At 36.0% G+C, this 16,380-nt stretch overlaps 1 protein-coding gene and 1 non-coding gene across 3 annotated transcripts in view; both read right to left on the bottom strand.

Annotated features, from left to right (window-relative positions):
- Positions 1-16,380, bottom strand: part of LKRSDH (lysine ketoglutarate reductase/saccharopine dehydrogenase) — a 40,763-nt gene that overhangs the window by 20,170 nt on the left and 4,213 nt on the right. For both annotated transcript variants that reach the window (XM_089241619.1, XM_089241620.1), the window contains exons 4-9: positions 10,455-10,631; positions 8,552-8,704; positions 6,206-6,352; positions 5,514-5,592; positions 4,323-4,450; positions 2,135-2,409 (exon numbers count right to left, since the gene is read on the bottom strand). In XM_089241619.1, the coding sequence (XP_089097745.1) occupies positions 2,135-2,409; positions 4,323-4,450; positions 5,514-5,592; positions 6,206-6,352; positions 8,552-8,704; positions 10,455-10,631 (959 nt within the window). The remainder of the gene's footprint in view (positions 1-2,134; positions 2,410-4,322; positions 4,451-5,513; positions 5,593-6,205; positions 6,353-8,551; positions 8,705-10,454; positions 10,632-16,380) is intronic.
- On the bottom strand, positions 6,524-6,595 carry TRNAA-GGC (transfer RNA alanine (anticodon GGC)). The gene has a single exon. It is a non-coding gene; the product is annotated as a tRNA-Ala (tRNA).

The raw sequence follows: 16,380 nt of genomic DNA on the forward strand, positions 1-16,380 counted from the left end.
AACACTAGCTCATTAATGGCCACAATATTATAAATTCTGACTATTTATTATTTATATGCATCCATTCATAGAAGGTAACTAACAATTACAGTGAATTAATCTTTTTTTTTTTTTTTTTTGCTGAATATCAATACTGTGGGGTGGATCTTTCTCAGCCCAATGCATCAGGAAAATAGAACTTTTCTGGATATTACAGTGAAACCTGTATAAAACAGAAGGTCAAGAGACTGAAATTATTTTCAGTTTCAGACCAGTTTCCATTTTACAGAGGTTTACATAAAAATATATGCAGTCATTTATTTCTATCATTTACGAAACTTGAGGTTTTCTAACAAAAGTCACCATTTCCGTCATAAATGAAATGCTAAACAAGCTTCTACTTTTGAATAGTAAATCCTCTTTCTCTCGAGCCGGACCCCCAGAATCAGTTCAGATAGATATTAAGCATTCATCGTTTTTCCCAGAAGTGGAAGAGTTCGCCTAATAAAAGGAGGGGGGGGAGGAGAATCAGAATGACTTAACTTTCCTCCCGTCCAAAAGACAAAAACTTGCAATTGGCCAAAAATTCTTTCAGTTTTAGCAGGTTTTGTGTCTACAAATAGACTAAATATGTCTTCCGTTTCCGTGTTACAGTTTTTCTTAAAGAAGTTTCCTATTATTGAAAAAGCATTAATTATTCACAAGACTATATATTTGTTCCATTTAAGACAAGTTTACGTCTCATACAGTGTCTGTCTTAGACAGGTTTCACCGTATTTTAGAGGTGAACTGGGGGGAAAAAAGTTATCTGGTCTCTGCCGAGAATCAAACCCAGGCGCTCTCTCTACAATCCTACCAAGAGCTATTCGCTGAAGTTAAGGGAGGCTACCAATGCCTCTTCCACAGTGCATGAAATAAGGAAGGCAGGGCCATGTCTCCAGTAATGTATATGGAAGCATATTTGCCCGGTTTGCAAGAGGACCTGCCTTCAATTCCCAGTAGAGACCAGATGACTTTTCTTTCTAAGTTTGCTACAACATAATATCCAGAAAAGGTCTATTTTCTTGACATTATATTGTGTTTATGATTTTAATTTTTTACACAAAGAAATTATTTAAAAGGTGATAAAAATATAAATTTCAACTTTTTTTTTAAAGAAATGAATATTAATTAGTCCTAAAAAAAGTGTCTTTGATGCAATTAATCTTCCATAGGTTTTAAAATTTACAAAGCTGGGGTTTTCAAACTTTCTGTTGTAGCGCGCACACACACACACACACACACACACACAGCTTCCTTGTCTATAAGGGCTTTGCCACGCTTCGTTTGCTTTTCTCTAAAAAGCTTACCTCTAAGTGGTTTTGGGAATTCAGAAGTTTGGCATCTCCTTAGAAATATCTCCCCCATCCAGTGTCAAAATATAAAAAACACCGATATACAGCAGGGCTGGACAAATCCTAGTTGCCAGGTCGCCATAGCAACTAGAAAATTGGTATTGGCATCTACAATTTTCTAAATGTAGTTGCAAAATTGAAGTAAATTTCTAAATTTTAGTCCTAGGGCAACTGATTTATTTGAAACAATTTAATTTTCTGATTTCATTACGCTACATTTTTTAGCATCCGAAAATAAAAGAAAACATTACTTACGACTGTTTTTCTTGAGTAGAATACCATGCTTGGTTCATTTGATCATTTTTATTGCACCACTGTCATTTTCTGCACATGAGGGCTAATTAGACCGGGACTGACAATTTATTACCAATTCAGAATCACAGCCTTTTCCCTTTTCTTCTTATACCCACCGAGAAGTTGGTATGATAGCCCCTTGGTGTGGGACTCCCTGCGGGAGCAATCTTTTCTGCAATCATGTCATTGTTTCTGTTGTACCCATGTCAGCAAAGGTCCTGACCAGGTATCGAACTCACCTCGAAACATCCTCTAGTACTTTAGGCAAGTATCTTACTCACCTGGGCTACCACACTAACCCCCCCCCCCCCGGCTCCTGAGAAATTGGACTGACAACTAAATACCTAAATATTATTCTGACTTGTCAAGCCCTGATATACAGTATAATACTACCTACATAGAAGCTGATCATTTTTCCAATTGATCATTAGAAACAAGAGGAAAAACCTAACTCTCATGAATTTTACCTCTCACTGTTTTTGTGCTGATCAGCATCATACAGACAAAAAGGAGTATCGATAGTAGTGCATTCACTCATAAACTCTATTGAGCCACCTGGATCAGCGCTGATGTCGCAGATGGCAAGAAGGCGATGAGGCAATGATGGAGACCCTTCGTTACTGGGCAGCCAAGGCGTATAACTTGGTTGAAGAAGCTGTTTTGCATCTGGAATCGTCAGCAATTTTGGTGAATTTAAAGCCCAGTATATTCCATTTATTATGACAGAAGCATAAGGTGCTATCTAGAAAACAAACAAGAAAATCACAGCTTAAGAACACAGTGTCACTTAATGCATTCTATTAACATTTTATCATTCTAACAAAATTGGATGAAAAAAATGAACAAAAAATTATCAAAAATAAATGTCAACGAAACAAAATATTGTGACACTTCTTTACGAGCACATGAATAAGATATAATCAGCAACAAAGTTAGATCAAAGTTCATGGTTAAAAAACTTATTAATGATTGCGCAAAATTTGTTGTTCATGAAATTATTCAGGGTTCATACTCATTTTCATAAAAAATTTCCCAGATTTTTCCAGGTTTTTTAAATCAAAAAATTGATATAAATTAATAAAAATTTGCAACAAATTAATTATATTATAAAATTAATAATTTTAATTACAATATCATAATGACATAATAGTAGATTTTTTTACACGCATTTAAACTTTTCAAATACGCCTGACGGAGAAGAAAAATGGAACATAATTAAGAAATTAAATATTTCCCTTTTCTACAATTTCAATTCCCACAAGATTTAAACCGTTACAGTTGTTTCCTTTGTGAAATAATTAGTCAAAGATGTAGTTGGTTTCACTGCATCAAAATTCTTTACTTTGCACTCGCGTAAGCGCTAAAACTGAGAAGTTTAGCAATTCGGGGTTGTTCACTGAACTCCTTTGATTTCACATGCTTGGCATGGTTCTGGATAAAGTTTTGCCGCAAAGCTGCCACCATGCTTTATACAGGCCATTTTTGACTGCTTCGATCCAATCAGCCTACTGACGATTCAGGTTTTTATCTGCCCACACAAGTTTCTTACAACACATTGTTTTCAAATAAAAATACCCACGTGGGAAATCCAAATATACACGTGCGTCATCTGTCGTTCCTAACTAAAGTCAACTTACAAAACTATTGCAACTGAGCTTTGTACCCATGGCTTTCTGCGTATTTATGGTGTTTCTGGAAACACTAGAAAGGCTTACGATAAGGTCATAGCAATACGCTTTTCCAAGCGGACTTAAGAAATCAACGTTCCTCCTCAGCAGTATCTATAGTTTTTGTGATACATTGCGATATTTTATGGATTATCAATATTTACGATGTTATCAGAATTAATTTTTTATATACTGACGGAAATTTTTTTTATCGATCTTTTTTTCCCAATCAGACGACAATCGTGACGATTTTCCAGGTCGTCTGAAATTTCCAGGTTTTAAAACAAAAATGGGCCATTTTGCCTAATTTCCCTGATTTTTTTTAGTAAAAAAGTTTTTCCTGACTTTTCCAGGTTTTTCCTGACCCGTACGAACCGCTATTTCTTAAATTTACTCAAGGTTAGTAACCAAAAGTTATTTTCGGAAGAAATTTCCTGTGGCCTACCCTTCCCACCCCCAATTCTCCAATAGACTAGCGTGCCTTATCAAAAGGTAGATCCTGTGTATGTCCCTGATACAGGTTAGGGATTTACAAATAAAATGTATAAAAAAAAATTTAGGTGCCAGCCAAGTTTTTTTAGTACAAAAAGCATATATATACATATATATATATTTCATTTTTCCCCCCAAGAAAAACAGTCCAAAATTATCTTTTTTTTTCACTTTTCTGGGACTTCAAACTCATTATAGCAGAACTCTTGTTAATGTTGATAGATACAATGAAATAAATTCTGAAAATTCTGTACTGTCCTCACAGACTCTGATTTAATACAGAAAATTTTAGGCACCAACAAATTTTCAGTTATCACTATGACCTGGCACCAAGGATTTGCCAAGTCTCAATACAGATTGTGAGTAAAAAGTGAACAGCAAATTTATTTTGTCAGTTATCAGTCTAAGACGTAACCAGACATCTACAATATATCGATCCAACAACATATTTAGAAGCCATATGTTAAGGAGAAAAACGTAGAGAGATTTATCTTACTTTTTTCGCGAAATTTGAATAATAAAGCTCAGGGTGTTCTGCATATTCTGTGGAATCAAATCCACCACCATCTTTCCTACGAATATGATCATCTCGACTGACAACAGTTCCATACACCTTATTCATTGCTAAAAAAAAGGACTTTGTATGATGAAAATAAGCTATGGTATTTTATGATTAAAAGAAACAATTAAGAGTATAACACTGGAATAATGCTGGAGAAAATAAGATTATAAATACAAAAATCTTTTTTTACAAAAAAAAATTGTTAAAGTAATTATTAAAACTCTAAGATGGCAGGGACAATTTAGTTTTACTTAGTCTCAATAATTTGAGTCTCCAGAATTTAGGGTTTATTATAATTCACCAAGTAGATATGTTTCTAATTTCCTTCAAAGGAACCTTTGTCTTATTCCACCCCTTCCAAGAACATACTTCTTTAATTTTTTCCAAGAATGTAATTCAAGGGTGAAAAATGACTTGGCAGTACCTGTCCGAGATGAAGACTTCAAACTATTCTTTCATCAAATAAATTACTTTTTTTATTACAATTTCATTTAAATGGCCCATTACTTCTGCATGTTTTTTTCATTCTTTTTTTTTTTTGCAATAAGGAACGATTAAAGTATTATGTAAGGAGAATTAAGGACATTTTTGACCTCTTCCTCCTTGTCTGCAAAATTAAGTAAACTGGGCTATATGCTAGTGGAATAACCACCTACAAAGCATGTTGGCACAGGATGCTTGCATACCCATGGCATGCAAAGGGCACTTGCTTATTCCTAAACTGCATGAGACCTGAGTATCCTAGACTGCATAGGAGACCTGAGTATCCTAGACTGCATAGGAGACCTGAGTATCCTAGAAATGCATTGGATACTTGCTTATCCCTAGAAATGAGGAGGGAACTTCTATATGCCTCAGACATACGTAGGAGAGCATCCCTAGACATACAGAGGAGGTTGAATTCCTAGAAATGTGAAAGAAGCTGAGATCCTTTGTATATTGTGGCACAAGTAATGCTCTATACTTTTCCTAACTCTTGGACTGATACTGGTGAATCTAGGAGGCTTTGGCTGCCCCCAAAACTTCCGTAATTTTCTGCAAATTTGAAATGTTTCTGAAAGCTAATTAAGAAGTTTTAAAACATGAACTTAATTTACTACAACATGCAATCATTTTCATACTTACAGCCATGTTCAGCTACTTGAGGCAAATCAGAAGGATTCACATATTCATATGGAAGCTCTTGGAAAACTTCTTGTGCACCCTAAATAAACACAAATAATGGTATATGAAAAAATAAACATGTCTAAGCACAATATTCAACCTATATGCAGGCACTTCAGTTTTCATTTAACCATTTTTCGAGAACTCAATATATGACTTTTCAAATACTTGTATTTGATTTTATATCAGTGATTTAGATATTTTATTTATGGAAAATAAGTAAGTCCTGTACAATGAATCTTTTTTCTAACAGAATGACTAATGAAATTAAATAATAAAAGATTGTACAAAGACCATTAGCTATTACAAATACAACACCACAACAGGCAAAATGCCCAACGAGGTGGCTGAGAAAAAGATGCCCATAAAAATATGGATGTCATATATTTCAAAAATACAGCAACCCAATTAAAAATGCAATTAACAAAAATTATAAACAATATATACACATGACAAAATATTATACAATGCCCATAAAGACTACTTATGGTTGTCTTATTTTAAGTATGGATAGCTTCTCGATTTACCCCAACATGTTTATAAGGATTTTATTGAGATATTTCACAAAAAAATTAAAACTTAAATTCATATCAATCATTTAATCGAATTAAAAAATTTTAAATTAAACCAAAACAGGTTTTTCTTTTCTATACCTGGGAGACATTGCCAGATCCAGTGAACACAAAGGTAAGAGGCCCGATAGATCTTGGCATCATACCAAGAGCTATCTCATAACCACAATCTCGCACGGTTTGACTAGCATGACTACTTGTTCTGTAGTTGTGTGCTGGTCCTACATGCTGAAATATTCAAAAGAAGAGAAGCTATTATGTTATTCAACACTGGTATAAGTTCTAAAACAAACTTTTAATATTGATTATTAATAATACAAGATATACAGAAGACTGGATGTTGTGAAGATATTTATTATTTGAGATGTTAATTTTTTAAGGAAGGAAAAAACTCATCTCTGCCTCTACCGGGAATCGAACCCGGGTCCCTCGATTGCCGGACGAGTGCTCTGACCACTAAGCTACAGAGGAGATAGAGATTTTCCTTCGCTAGATCGTATATATGCCGAACAGAAGTATCTTCACAACATCCAGTCTTCTGTATATCTTGTATTAACAAGTGGAGAGCGACATTCATGTCAGATTATTAATAACTCGGTACAATGAATACTCTGCTGCTTCGTGATAAACACGATGGCTTGATATGTCAAAGAAAATTATCACTGATCAAACAAAAACAAGTTTTGACTAACTAATGACAGACATGCATTTGTTCCTATGGAGCAAGGTTGGTTCCCAGTAACACAAATACTGCGGCTGTGATGGTTGAGTGGTCTTAGTGATGGACTTGCATCGCAAGAACCTGGGTTCGAACCTCACAGTGGTTGTCGGCTCAAGTTGGTTTTCTGTGGTTCCCAACTTTGAGGGGTAAATGCGAGCTGATCTCCCCATTAAAAAGTTTCACCACAGAGAGCAACAAGCCCTACAATGATACAATTATTCAATCTCATTGCATTTCCCTCAGAGTTAGAAAATTTGATGGCAGATGGCAGCACTACACAGAAACAAACTTTGCGTCAGGTTCATCATACATACATTCCAACATATACCAATTCATTATAAGCGGAATATGGGCAAGGTTCATGTGTGGTTTAGTAGTGAACACAAATACTAAGGGATGGTAAAGTCTCATTACACCTTGTGGAGTCTGAAGTAGAAACTAAAGAATGCAGTTTTGCTATAGATGTAATAGTTGTATATCCCAAATAAGAAAGATTTCACTCACTACCAATGTTCTCCCTTTTTTTCACGTGAATGGATCTGTTTTTCTCTGCACAGTATGACAATACAATAAGATTCTAAAATGTGTGTCAATGGTGTATGTAAAAAAGTCTGTATGCTTGGAGGCATTTCCTCATGTGACAGTAAAAATAAGTAACTTAATACAAATACAACGCCACAACAGGCAAATTGCCCAACGAGGTGGCTGACTTAAGAACATCATGGATCCCCGAGCCATTTTTTGGAGGCCCTACCGACTACTGCTACACCACACATGCACCCCGCCCCCCCCCAACGAATCGGTACATGCGGGAATGTGCATGTACGTGTAGTGGAACCTGACGTGAAGTTTTTTTTTGTTTCTCTGTAATGATTGTTATGTGTAGTGCTGCCATCTGCCACCAGTTTTTCTAACTATGAGTGAAGTGTTATGATTGAATGATTTATCGTTGTAGGACTGTTGCTCTCTGGGGATCATTGTTCATAACTAGTAATTTATAAAATGAATAACACATAGGTTACTATAAACACAAAATGTTAAATATTGTTCGCATACAATCTATTAAACTCTGTCACAACAATCTTTTCACAGGTGAATGTAGTATATTGCTCCCTTATAACTGACCAGAGCTTTATGCAATTCATAGAGAAAGCAAATTTAGTCTATTGAAGTGCAATTATGTGCTATATACTTTTTCGATTCAAGTACCTTCAACATAAGTATATTTTCTTATAGTCTATTGCATAAACATTATGAAGAAAATATTTTGTTAAATACTAGAATAATGAAATATATATACTGCATTAGCCAGAAACTGCCAGGGTAGACCAGCAGGCCAAGAATTCAACTGATTTCGAAAAACTCTTAATACAGTGTTTTTATTCTAAAAATCATTGAATTGGCTGAGTGCATACTATGATCCATGTTAAATCTCGCTTATCTTGGCATGCCAGGAATGGACCACACCCCAGCATTCAAAAAGCCTTTGTCACTCGAGTTTTACGGCATGCTGGCTAATGCATAGGAATACAGTATTCACAAACTCCCTCCAACAAATATAAGTTCTAAATTTGGCATTTTTAATTGTTAAAGATGAATAACAATGAGAACATTCTATTTCAAACCAAAGAACATACACAACTAATAGTAATGAATCTTAACACACAGCAAATTATATTGTTCCATGCACTCGATATATTTCTTACCATAAATGGTGTGTGATGACCGAGAGCAAGAAGACGCAGGCCCAAACCATGCATGATATTTATCATTCCAGCTACACCAGCAAATCGTCCAAATGCAACGACCCTTTGATTTCTGGAGTCCACTAACTTTTCATAGTCAATCAATCGAATATTCTGAAAAACAAAAGTTTGAAATTCAAGCTCATTTAAATTATTGAATCAGCATTAAATATAAGGAATGAAATATTTGATGCAACACACGCATTGAATATGAAACAAATCCTATAAATTTTTCTCCCCACCCAGTAAAGCAAAATTGTAAAACTACTATACCATGGAAACAGGTAAAATTACTAAAAACATGGATGCAATTTTAAATTGCAGTTAAAACAAGTTGAATTTCACAAAAGCAAATTAAGACTTGGAAAATAAGAAACATGATTGCAATACACATGAAAGTTTTTTCAATATGTAGTTAAGTGGCTTCCAAATGCTATCAATTTTGAAATATGTTTTTTAAGTTTTTGAGTTATATATAGAGAAGCTAACAATGTATAGAACATTCTGTGACATCATCGATCAGTCAACAAGAATTCAAAAAATATTTTATGCGAGTACAGCTTTTTTTCTTAAAAGCTTTTAAGGAAAAAAAGTTATGCAGAAGAGAACTCGTTTAAAGCCAGCATTTATGAAACCTTCTTTAATTCAGTATATAATTGCATTAGACATTTTACACTTTGAGCACTTGAATAAGAAGTTCAGTTAATGTGAGAAAATTTTTTCAGACCTTTTTTTTCGGTAAATGGTCTCAGCATCAATCATTATTCTAACTTTTTTGGGTCCCTGGAACCCACGTTACAGTAGGATCTCGGTCATCAATGAGTAAAGTATATACTACAAGATTCATTAAATTTTTTTCTCCGAAATTTCAGGTATTTGACATGCTATAGAGAGATCACTAATTATTTAAACCTAACATAAAAATCCAAAACCAGTAAAATTAAAAAAAAAATTGTCAGCATACAATGTACAGTAGAAGTTTTCAAAACTTCTAGGATGGAGCTAACGGTTCTCCCCCATACATTGGGCTATAACATAATTTAACATGCATCATGCAACTTCCATAATCAGAGACATCTTAACGAATGGATCCAAATCAAACAAGGCAATACCGAACTAAAAACAAGAGACCTTGAACTGTTAAAAGGTTTCATTAATGCACCATATATGGTATGTTTTTCAATTTGGCCTTTCATTAAAATAATAAAAAAATGCTCTGAAAAATGCTTGAGTCTGGCCCTTGACTCGTTGAGACAACCTTGCCTGCGAATGAGAGAAAAAAACATCTGCGTTTCAGTTGTGATCAACACCAGACAAGGTGAATACCCTAAGCCATAATGCTAATCAATGAGTATTCATTATTTATTGCTCGTATTGCAAAAAATATAGCCAATGCTCATTATAACGACCCCATGTTATAGTGACCATTACATTATAATGACCAGTAGGATAAGTCTCAAATGTTTTCATAGAACGCCTACCATATATGTTTTACTTTTTCATAGAACGACTACTATATATGTTTTACTTTTTCATATAATGACCCTCCAAATATAATGTCAGTTTTCATCTGGACAAAAAGGGAGTCATTATATCGAGTGCCAACTGTATCTTGTTTATCAAGCCAAAATCTTAAAATTTTTTTATATTTTTGCTCATCTTGGGAGATATTGCTCATGTGTCAAATGAAAAAATTTGTTAAAAATCTTTGTTCATCTTGCAAATCACTTACAAACAGAAATTCCACTGTTTTATGCAAATGTAATCACCACACACTATAATTAAGAAAAAAATACTAGCCGATTATTTTACTCCGAGAGGTTAACATTCCATAAACTAAACAAAAATATTCTTAGCAACTAACCCTCTCTAATATGCAATCTAGTGCAGGCATATTTTCTTCTTGAGCTTTGATGGTGTGCGAGAAAAAACAATAAGTCTTATTTGGCAGGAGTGAATCAATAGGGATTTGCTTGACTCCTATGATGATTGGAGCCTCGCTGATATCCTCTTGGATTATCGCACCTACGTTGATATATGCCTAGAGAAAAACTTGATAATTAAAGTTAACACATTCATACTTTACACAGAATAGATTTTTTTTTACATTATATATTAGCATTCATTTGGATGTCAGAAAACAGTGTTTAGGATGTCAAACAGAATTAACAAACACTTATATATTTAGACCATGCAGTTTCTTAACAAAAATATCAGACTTTCACAAAAAAAACCCACCAAAATGATCTCTTGGATCGATTTGTACCACGGTTGCAAGCATCAAAAACCTAAATGAATGCTTCTGGATAATGTTTTGAACACAATAGGTATATAACATGATGAAATACTTACTTTTTTGCATATTACGTTTTATTTTTTAACATTAATTTATTACAGTAATTAAAACAAAATATTAATTATAATTTGCAATTTTGAATTTTTAAAAAAACATAAGAGTCGAGAACATATAAAATATAATTATGGTTTATTTATCTAAGCTACTCATTACCTGTGTTCAATTTGCTAAACGGAATAGAGCTGCTTATTCAAAATGCGTATGATAGGGCATAAGGGTTAGGTTTTTGATTTCATAAACTAAATCAGTATTAGAACAGTTAAAAACATATTGTCATGTTGTCAAATAGTTTTTTTTAACCAGATAGATATGTTAAATAACAAAACACTTTTATGTAGATTAAAGGTTTTATATTCAGAATTATAATTACTGAGAAAAAAAAAATCTATTTTGATATTTTAAATTTTCTGATCTGCCCAAAATTTTATTCCATATAAAAACTCTCATGCAGCATCTGTTAATACACTAATTACTCATTTATTTTCACCAAAAAATTTCTTAACTAAGGTGTATAAACTCACAGTTTTATAGAGTATTTTCAACCAAAGCAGAGCTGACAGGACTTGATACCCAACGCACGTTTAAATACAGCTTCAATTGGAAAACCATTGCATTGTAAATGATAGTAAATATACCATATCACAGTACAAAAGAAAGAATAACTAAGTTTGACTAAGGATAAATTACAAGAGTTTCTTAAGCATAATATACAAGCTAGAATTGTGAAATTAAGTGACATTTTAGTCCTACAATTTAGTATTTCGATTGCTAGGTATATGTCAATGTTATGCACAATAAGAGTATCATTTTAAGTATCAGTGTGATTATCTAGATAATGTAATAATAATAGAAATTATTTTTGTGAAAAATGAAATTGTCGCATGGCAGTCGAGTGGTTAGGGAACTAGCTTCTCACTGTGCAGGTCTGGGTTTAAATCCCGGTTCGGACATGGATGTATACTAACACTAACAAATTCCCTGGATGGATCATGCTGATCCCTTGAGAATATGTGAAGATCACATTATTATTAATAAATGAATGTTACATATATGATGTAATAAACTTTTTTAAACACTTATATGTTATAAAAAAGTACAGCAGATGGTTTATATCAATGCACATATTTAAGCAGTTGAAGAAATTTTGGATGGCCAAAAATCATCTTGAATCAGAGAAAGTCAAAATCATACAATAGTTTTCCCTTCAGTGTTTATGCTATGCTTTATTCAAATTGTATATTTTATAAGAAAAAAAATCATATATATATTGTCCAAAATAATTCTGTAGAGTAGAAAATTATTTTACAATCATATTAAAGATTTATTCTTTGTATAACATAGTCACTTTAAATGTTATATGTAATTAAAGTGTATAAGGGGACGTCGAGTAGGAGGTGCGTCTCTTTTCCGTGAGGTGGCGGAATATCCCCAATCACTTGATATTGGAGGGGTGTCCAATGTATACACGAAACTACGGAACTTAACGAAGAAACCTTTATTTCGAAGCACACTCAAAACAGACAACCTTCCAGGACGGAAGCCACATTCCAACTCACGTTCTCTTCTCTTGGAAGATAGATTTTCTCTTCTCAACTTCTTTTAACAACGTATAAACAAACAAAACGCATTAGGTGCTGTAAGGCCACAGAGAGTTAGTAAAAATATCCATACTGGGAAAATAGATTCGTTACAATCTCCCCCTCTGGCTCCGACGACGTCTCGGCGAGGAGCCAGTAACAGCCATCTTTCCTTTAGGTGTAATTCCTGACGAACAGAACGGGAAGCTCCGGGCAACTGCTGACACTCTTGTGTCAGGTCGAAGTTCAGTTTTCGAGTCACACCGGTTCTGGGGACGTCGACTAGGGTTCGGATGCACTTTTGAAGAACGCCGCTCTCTTGGGGTCCGGGAAATCGCGGTTGGGGTTTCAGCATCTCGTAATGGAGTCAACTCCCTTTGGAATCGGTACTGGTTTACGGGATTCACGACGAGTTCTTGTTTTTTCCCGTTAAGGAAATCTTCAGATTCCTGAGTAGGCTCAACGTTTTCAATGATCTTATCCAAAACATCATTCCCACGTTGGGACTCGCGGAGAGTCCGTGAACTCTTCTCCACTACAATGAAGTTCAACAGCTCACATTGCTTGGCTCCTTTACCCATTGGGCTGGATAGCTTATCAGCGTGGCGGCCTGGACAGTTACGGGCAATATGACCACGATTTTTACACTGATAACACACTATCGGATCCCAACATCTTCTGGCAACGTGTCCACGTCGACCGCAGTTATAGCAAGCATGCCTTCCTCGCAAGGTCGAGCGAGAATTTGAAACACGACACTTTTCGTAGCCTTCTCCAGGGCCACCTTTACAGCGGTATACCCTGTCATCACCACTCTTGTTGATCTGGTGCTTGAGGAAAGGTCTTCCTCCCCCTAACTTGGAACATCTATGAGATTCTTCTGAGAAGGAATAAAGTTCTCGCTGCTCGATGAAAGGTATCGGTCCTCCCCCTGGCTTGAAGCATCGCTTGAACTCCGCCGGGGATGAATCAAGTTCTCGTTGCTGAGAAGTAAGGTGGGTACCTTTATCTTCACGAAGTCGACACGATTGTGACTCAGCAGGTAGTGCCAGGAGGGCACTGCTTTCAGATGGGCCTTCGACGAACGGATGTCGCTTCTCAGGAGCTTCAGAGAAGTACCACTTTCCTTGCTGAACATCCAGGACGATACCAGCATCACTGAGAAAGTCGGTACCGAGAAGGGTTCGGTTTTCTCTGGCCTGTGGTAGCACCATCACCTCGGTGGGAATCACTTTACTTCGGACTTTAATGTCCACAGTCGTAGTTAGGACTTCGGTTCTACGAGCATATCCATCGGCTAGTCTCATAACGATAGTCTTGCGGGAAAAGGGCAAACCATGTTCTTGTAAGAGATGGTATAGCTTCTCCCCTGCCACCGAATGTGTGGCACCCGTGTCAGCACACACTGCTCCGCGCCTGTTACAAATCATCACTTCAATAGCATTTTTTTGACGTCTCTCAGTTGAGAAACTGTAAAAGTCCAACTCGTCGGCACTAACTTCTGGGGTGTTCGTGGCAGGATTGCACGTTCGACATCGGGACTTGACGACACCAGGTTCTCCGCACCCGTAACATCTTAGGATATGACTGCTACTGTCATCTTTCGATTCCGTATTAGGATGGGATGATAAACTATATAAGTCCAAAGCGTTGACACTGGGTCCTGGTCTATCCGTTGGAGGATTACACGTTCGGCATCGGGACTTGGTAACACCAGGTTCCCCACAACCATAACATCTTAAGACATGATGACGTCCTGCATCTTCCGATTCCGGATTCGCACGTTGATTAGAATGAAAGTCTCTTTGTCGCACTGGGGACCTAATGGGTTCATGTTGCTTTGACTGCAACTTCTTCCTCTCACATTGGATCTCGCTCTTTTTGTTTCGAAGGTTATCATAAGCATCAAGCTTCTCCACGATTTCATCAGGGGTAGTCCACTCACTCCAAACATCCAGAAAATGTTCTTTTACTTCGGGTGGAATCCTCTTCTTCATCTGATCCGAAATCATCAGATCTTTCAGCTCGTCAAAGTTGCTAATGTTCAGTTCGGACAGCCAGCCTTCGAAATAACTTTGGATCTCAAAGTGATAGTCCTTCCAGGTACTTCCAGGTGCTTTTCTGTGAGTAGAAAAGAGCTGCCGGAACCTTTCCGCACTCAGCTTGAAACGGCGTAAGAGAACCTCCCGGATGTGGCCGTAATCATGGGCCTTATCTTCAGGTTCTCGAGCAATGAGCTTAGCAACTTCATTCGGCAAAACTCCCAGCAGATACGCAACCCAGTTCACCTTCTCCACTTTCAAGAATTTTAGCTGTCTTTCAAACAACTTTAGGAATAGCGACATATCATCTTCACTCGGATTGAAATTCGGGATCAACCTCTTCACGTCGAACTTGGGTTGATCGATGAGAGCGACGGATGGCTCTTCTGCCGGTTGCGAGAGTCGTTGAAACTCAAGCTGCAACCGCATCTTTTCAAGTTCAAACGAACGTTCTCGTTCCTTTTCTTCTGCGATCCTAGATTGTTCCTTTTCTTCGGCGATTCTAACTCTTTCCTCAGCTATTCTAGCTCGTTCTTCTTCTCCCTCTCTTTCACCGATAATAGTAGCCAGCAGGGATTTCACGAATTCTTCCTCATAACCGGAGGACTTTGTTATTATGTGCTTGAGATCTACTACACGCGAATCATTCGGAACTTCCTCTCCTAATTCTAGAGCGAGTAGGATCAAATCACGTTTCTTACCTTTGGCCAAGTACGCCATTTCGATTTTAGGAGCTATCAGGAACCTCACAGTTGATTTCGAATGTCCGTTTCGTACTGCCTTGAGTTCGAGCCACGACGTTGGGCGCCACTTTTATAAGGGGACGTCGAGTAGGAGGTGCGTCTCTTTTCCGTGAGGTGGCGGAATATCCCCAATCACTTGATATTGGAGGGGTGTCCAATGTATACACGAAACTACGGAACTTAACGAAGAAACCTTTATTTCGAAGCACACTCAAAACAGACAACCTTCCAGGACGGAAGCCACATTCCAACTCACGTTCTCTTCTCTTGGAAGATAGATTTTCTCTTCTCAACTTCTTTTAACAACGTATAAACAAACAAAACGCATTAGGTGCTGTAAGGCCACAGAGAGTTAGTAAAAATATCCATACTGGGAAAATAGATTCGTTACAAGTGTTTTTTTCAATGGGAATTTTTATATTGAAAAGCAATATTTGAGGTTTAAACTGCAGTTTAAAATGTCAAAAACTGCCATGTGTCAAAAACCTGCCAACCCTGGTTTGTACATAAGTTATATTAAATTATTTCAGTTTGCAAAAAAAAAAAAAAATTCAGCCGGAAACTACCAATAAAAGTTTCAGCGTATAAAAAAAATATGCTTCAAAAATCTTAAAATGCAGCAGAGCATCAGTATAACGGACTTTGCTTATATATAATGGTCAGTTAAATAAAAATTATAATAACAACAATGTTCATTTTTATCTGACAAGTTTAAAACTTGTTTAAAGCATTTAAAAAACCATTAACTCGTTTAAAAAACATTTTCAAGAAAGCAATTAAACATTGATCATTGTGTTATTTTGTGTAAGCATGGTTGTGCTTGCCAGCCAGAAAAATTAAGATTAATGGAGTGCATACATACACATCTCAATCAATTCAACCTATGTTGAAGGATGTTTTTTATAGCTAGCTTATGTAGTTTCATTGGCGTACACTCTGTTACATTACCCCCTATGAGTATTATTTTTATAAACCAGACTTTCATTAAAACGGACAACCTTCAAAGTCCCTATTAGTCCGTTATAATGAGATTCTACTGTAAGTGAAACCTTAACTATGTTTTCTTCAAGTT

Source organism: Pholcus phalangioides, unplaced genomic scaffold (assembly GCF_987345545.1).
Source record: "Pholcus phalangioides strain wild (caught in Gottingen) unplaced genomic scaffold, Ppha-v1.0 ptg000014l_1, whole genome shotgun sequence".
Classification (NCBI taxonomy): domain Eukaryota; kingdom Metazoa; phylum Arthropoda; class Arachnida; order Araneae; family Pholcidae; genus Pholcus; species Pholcus phalangioides.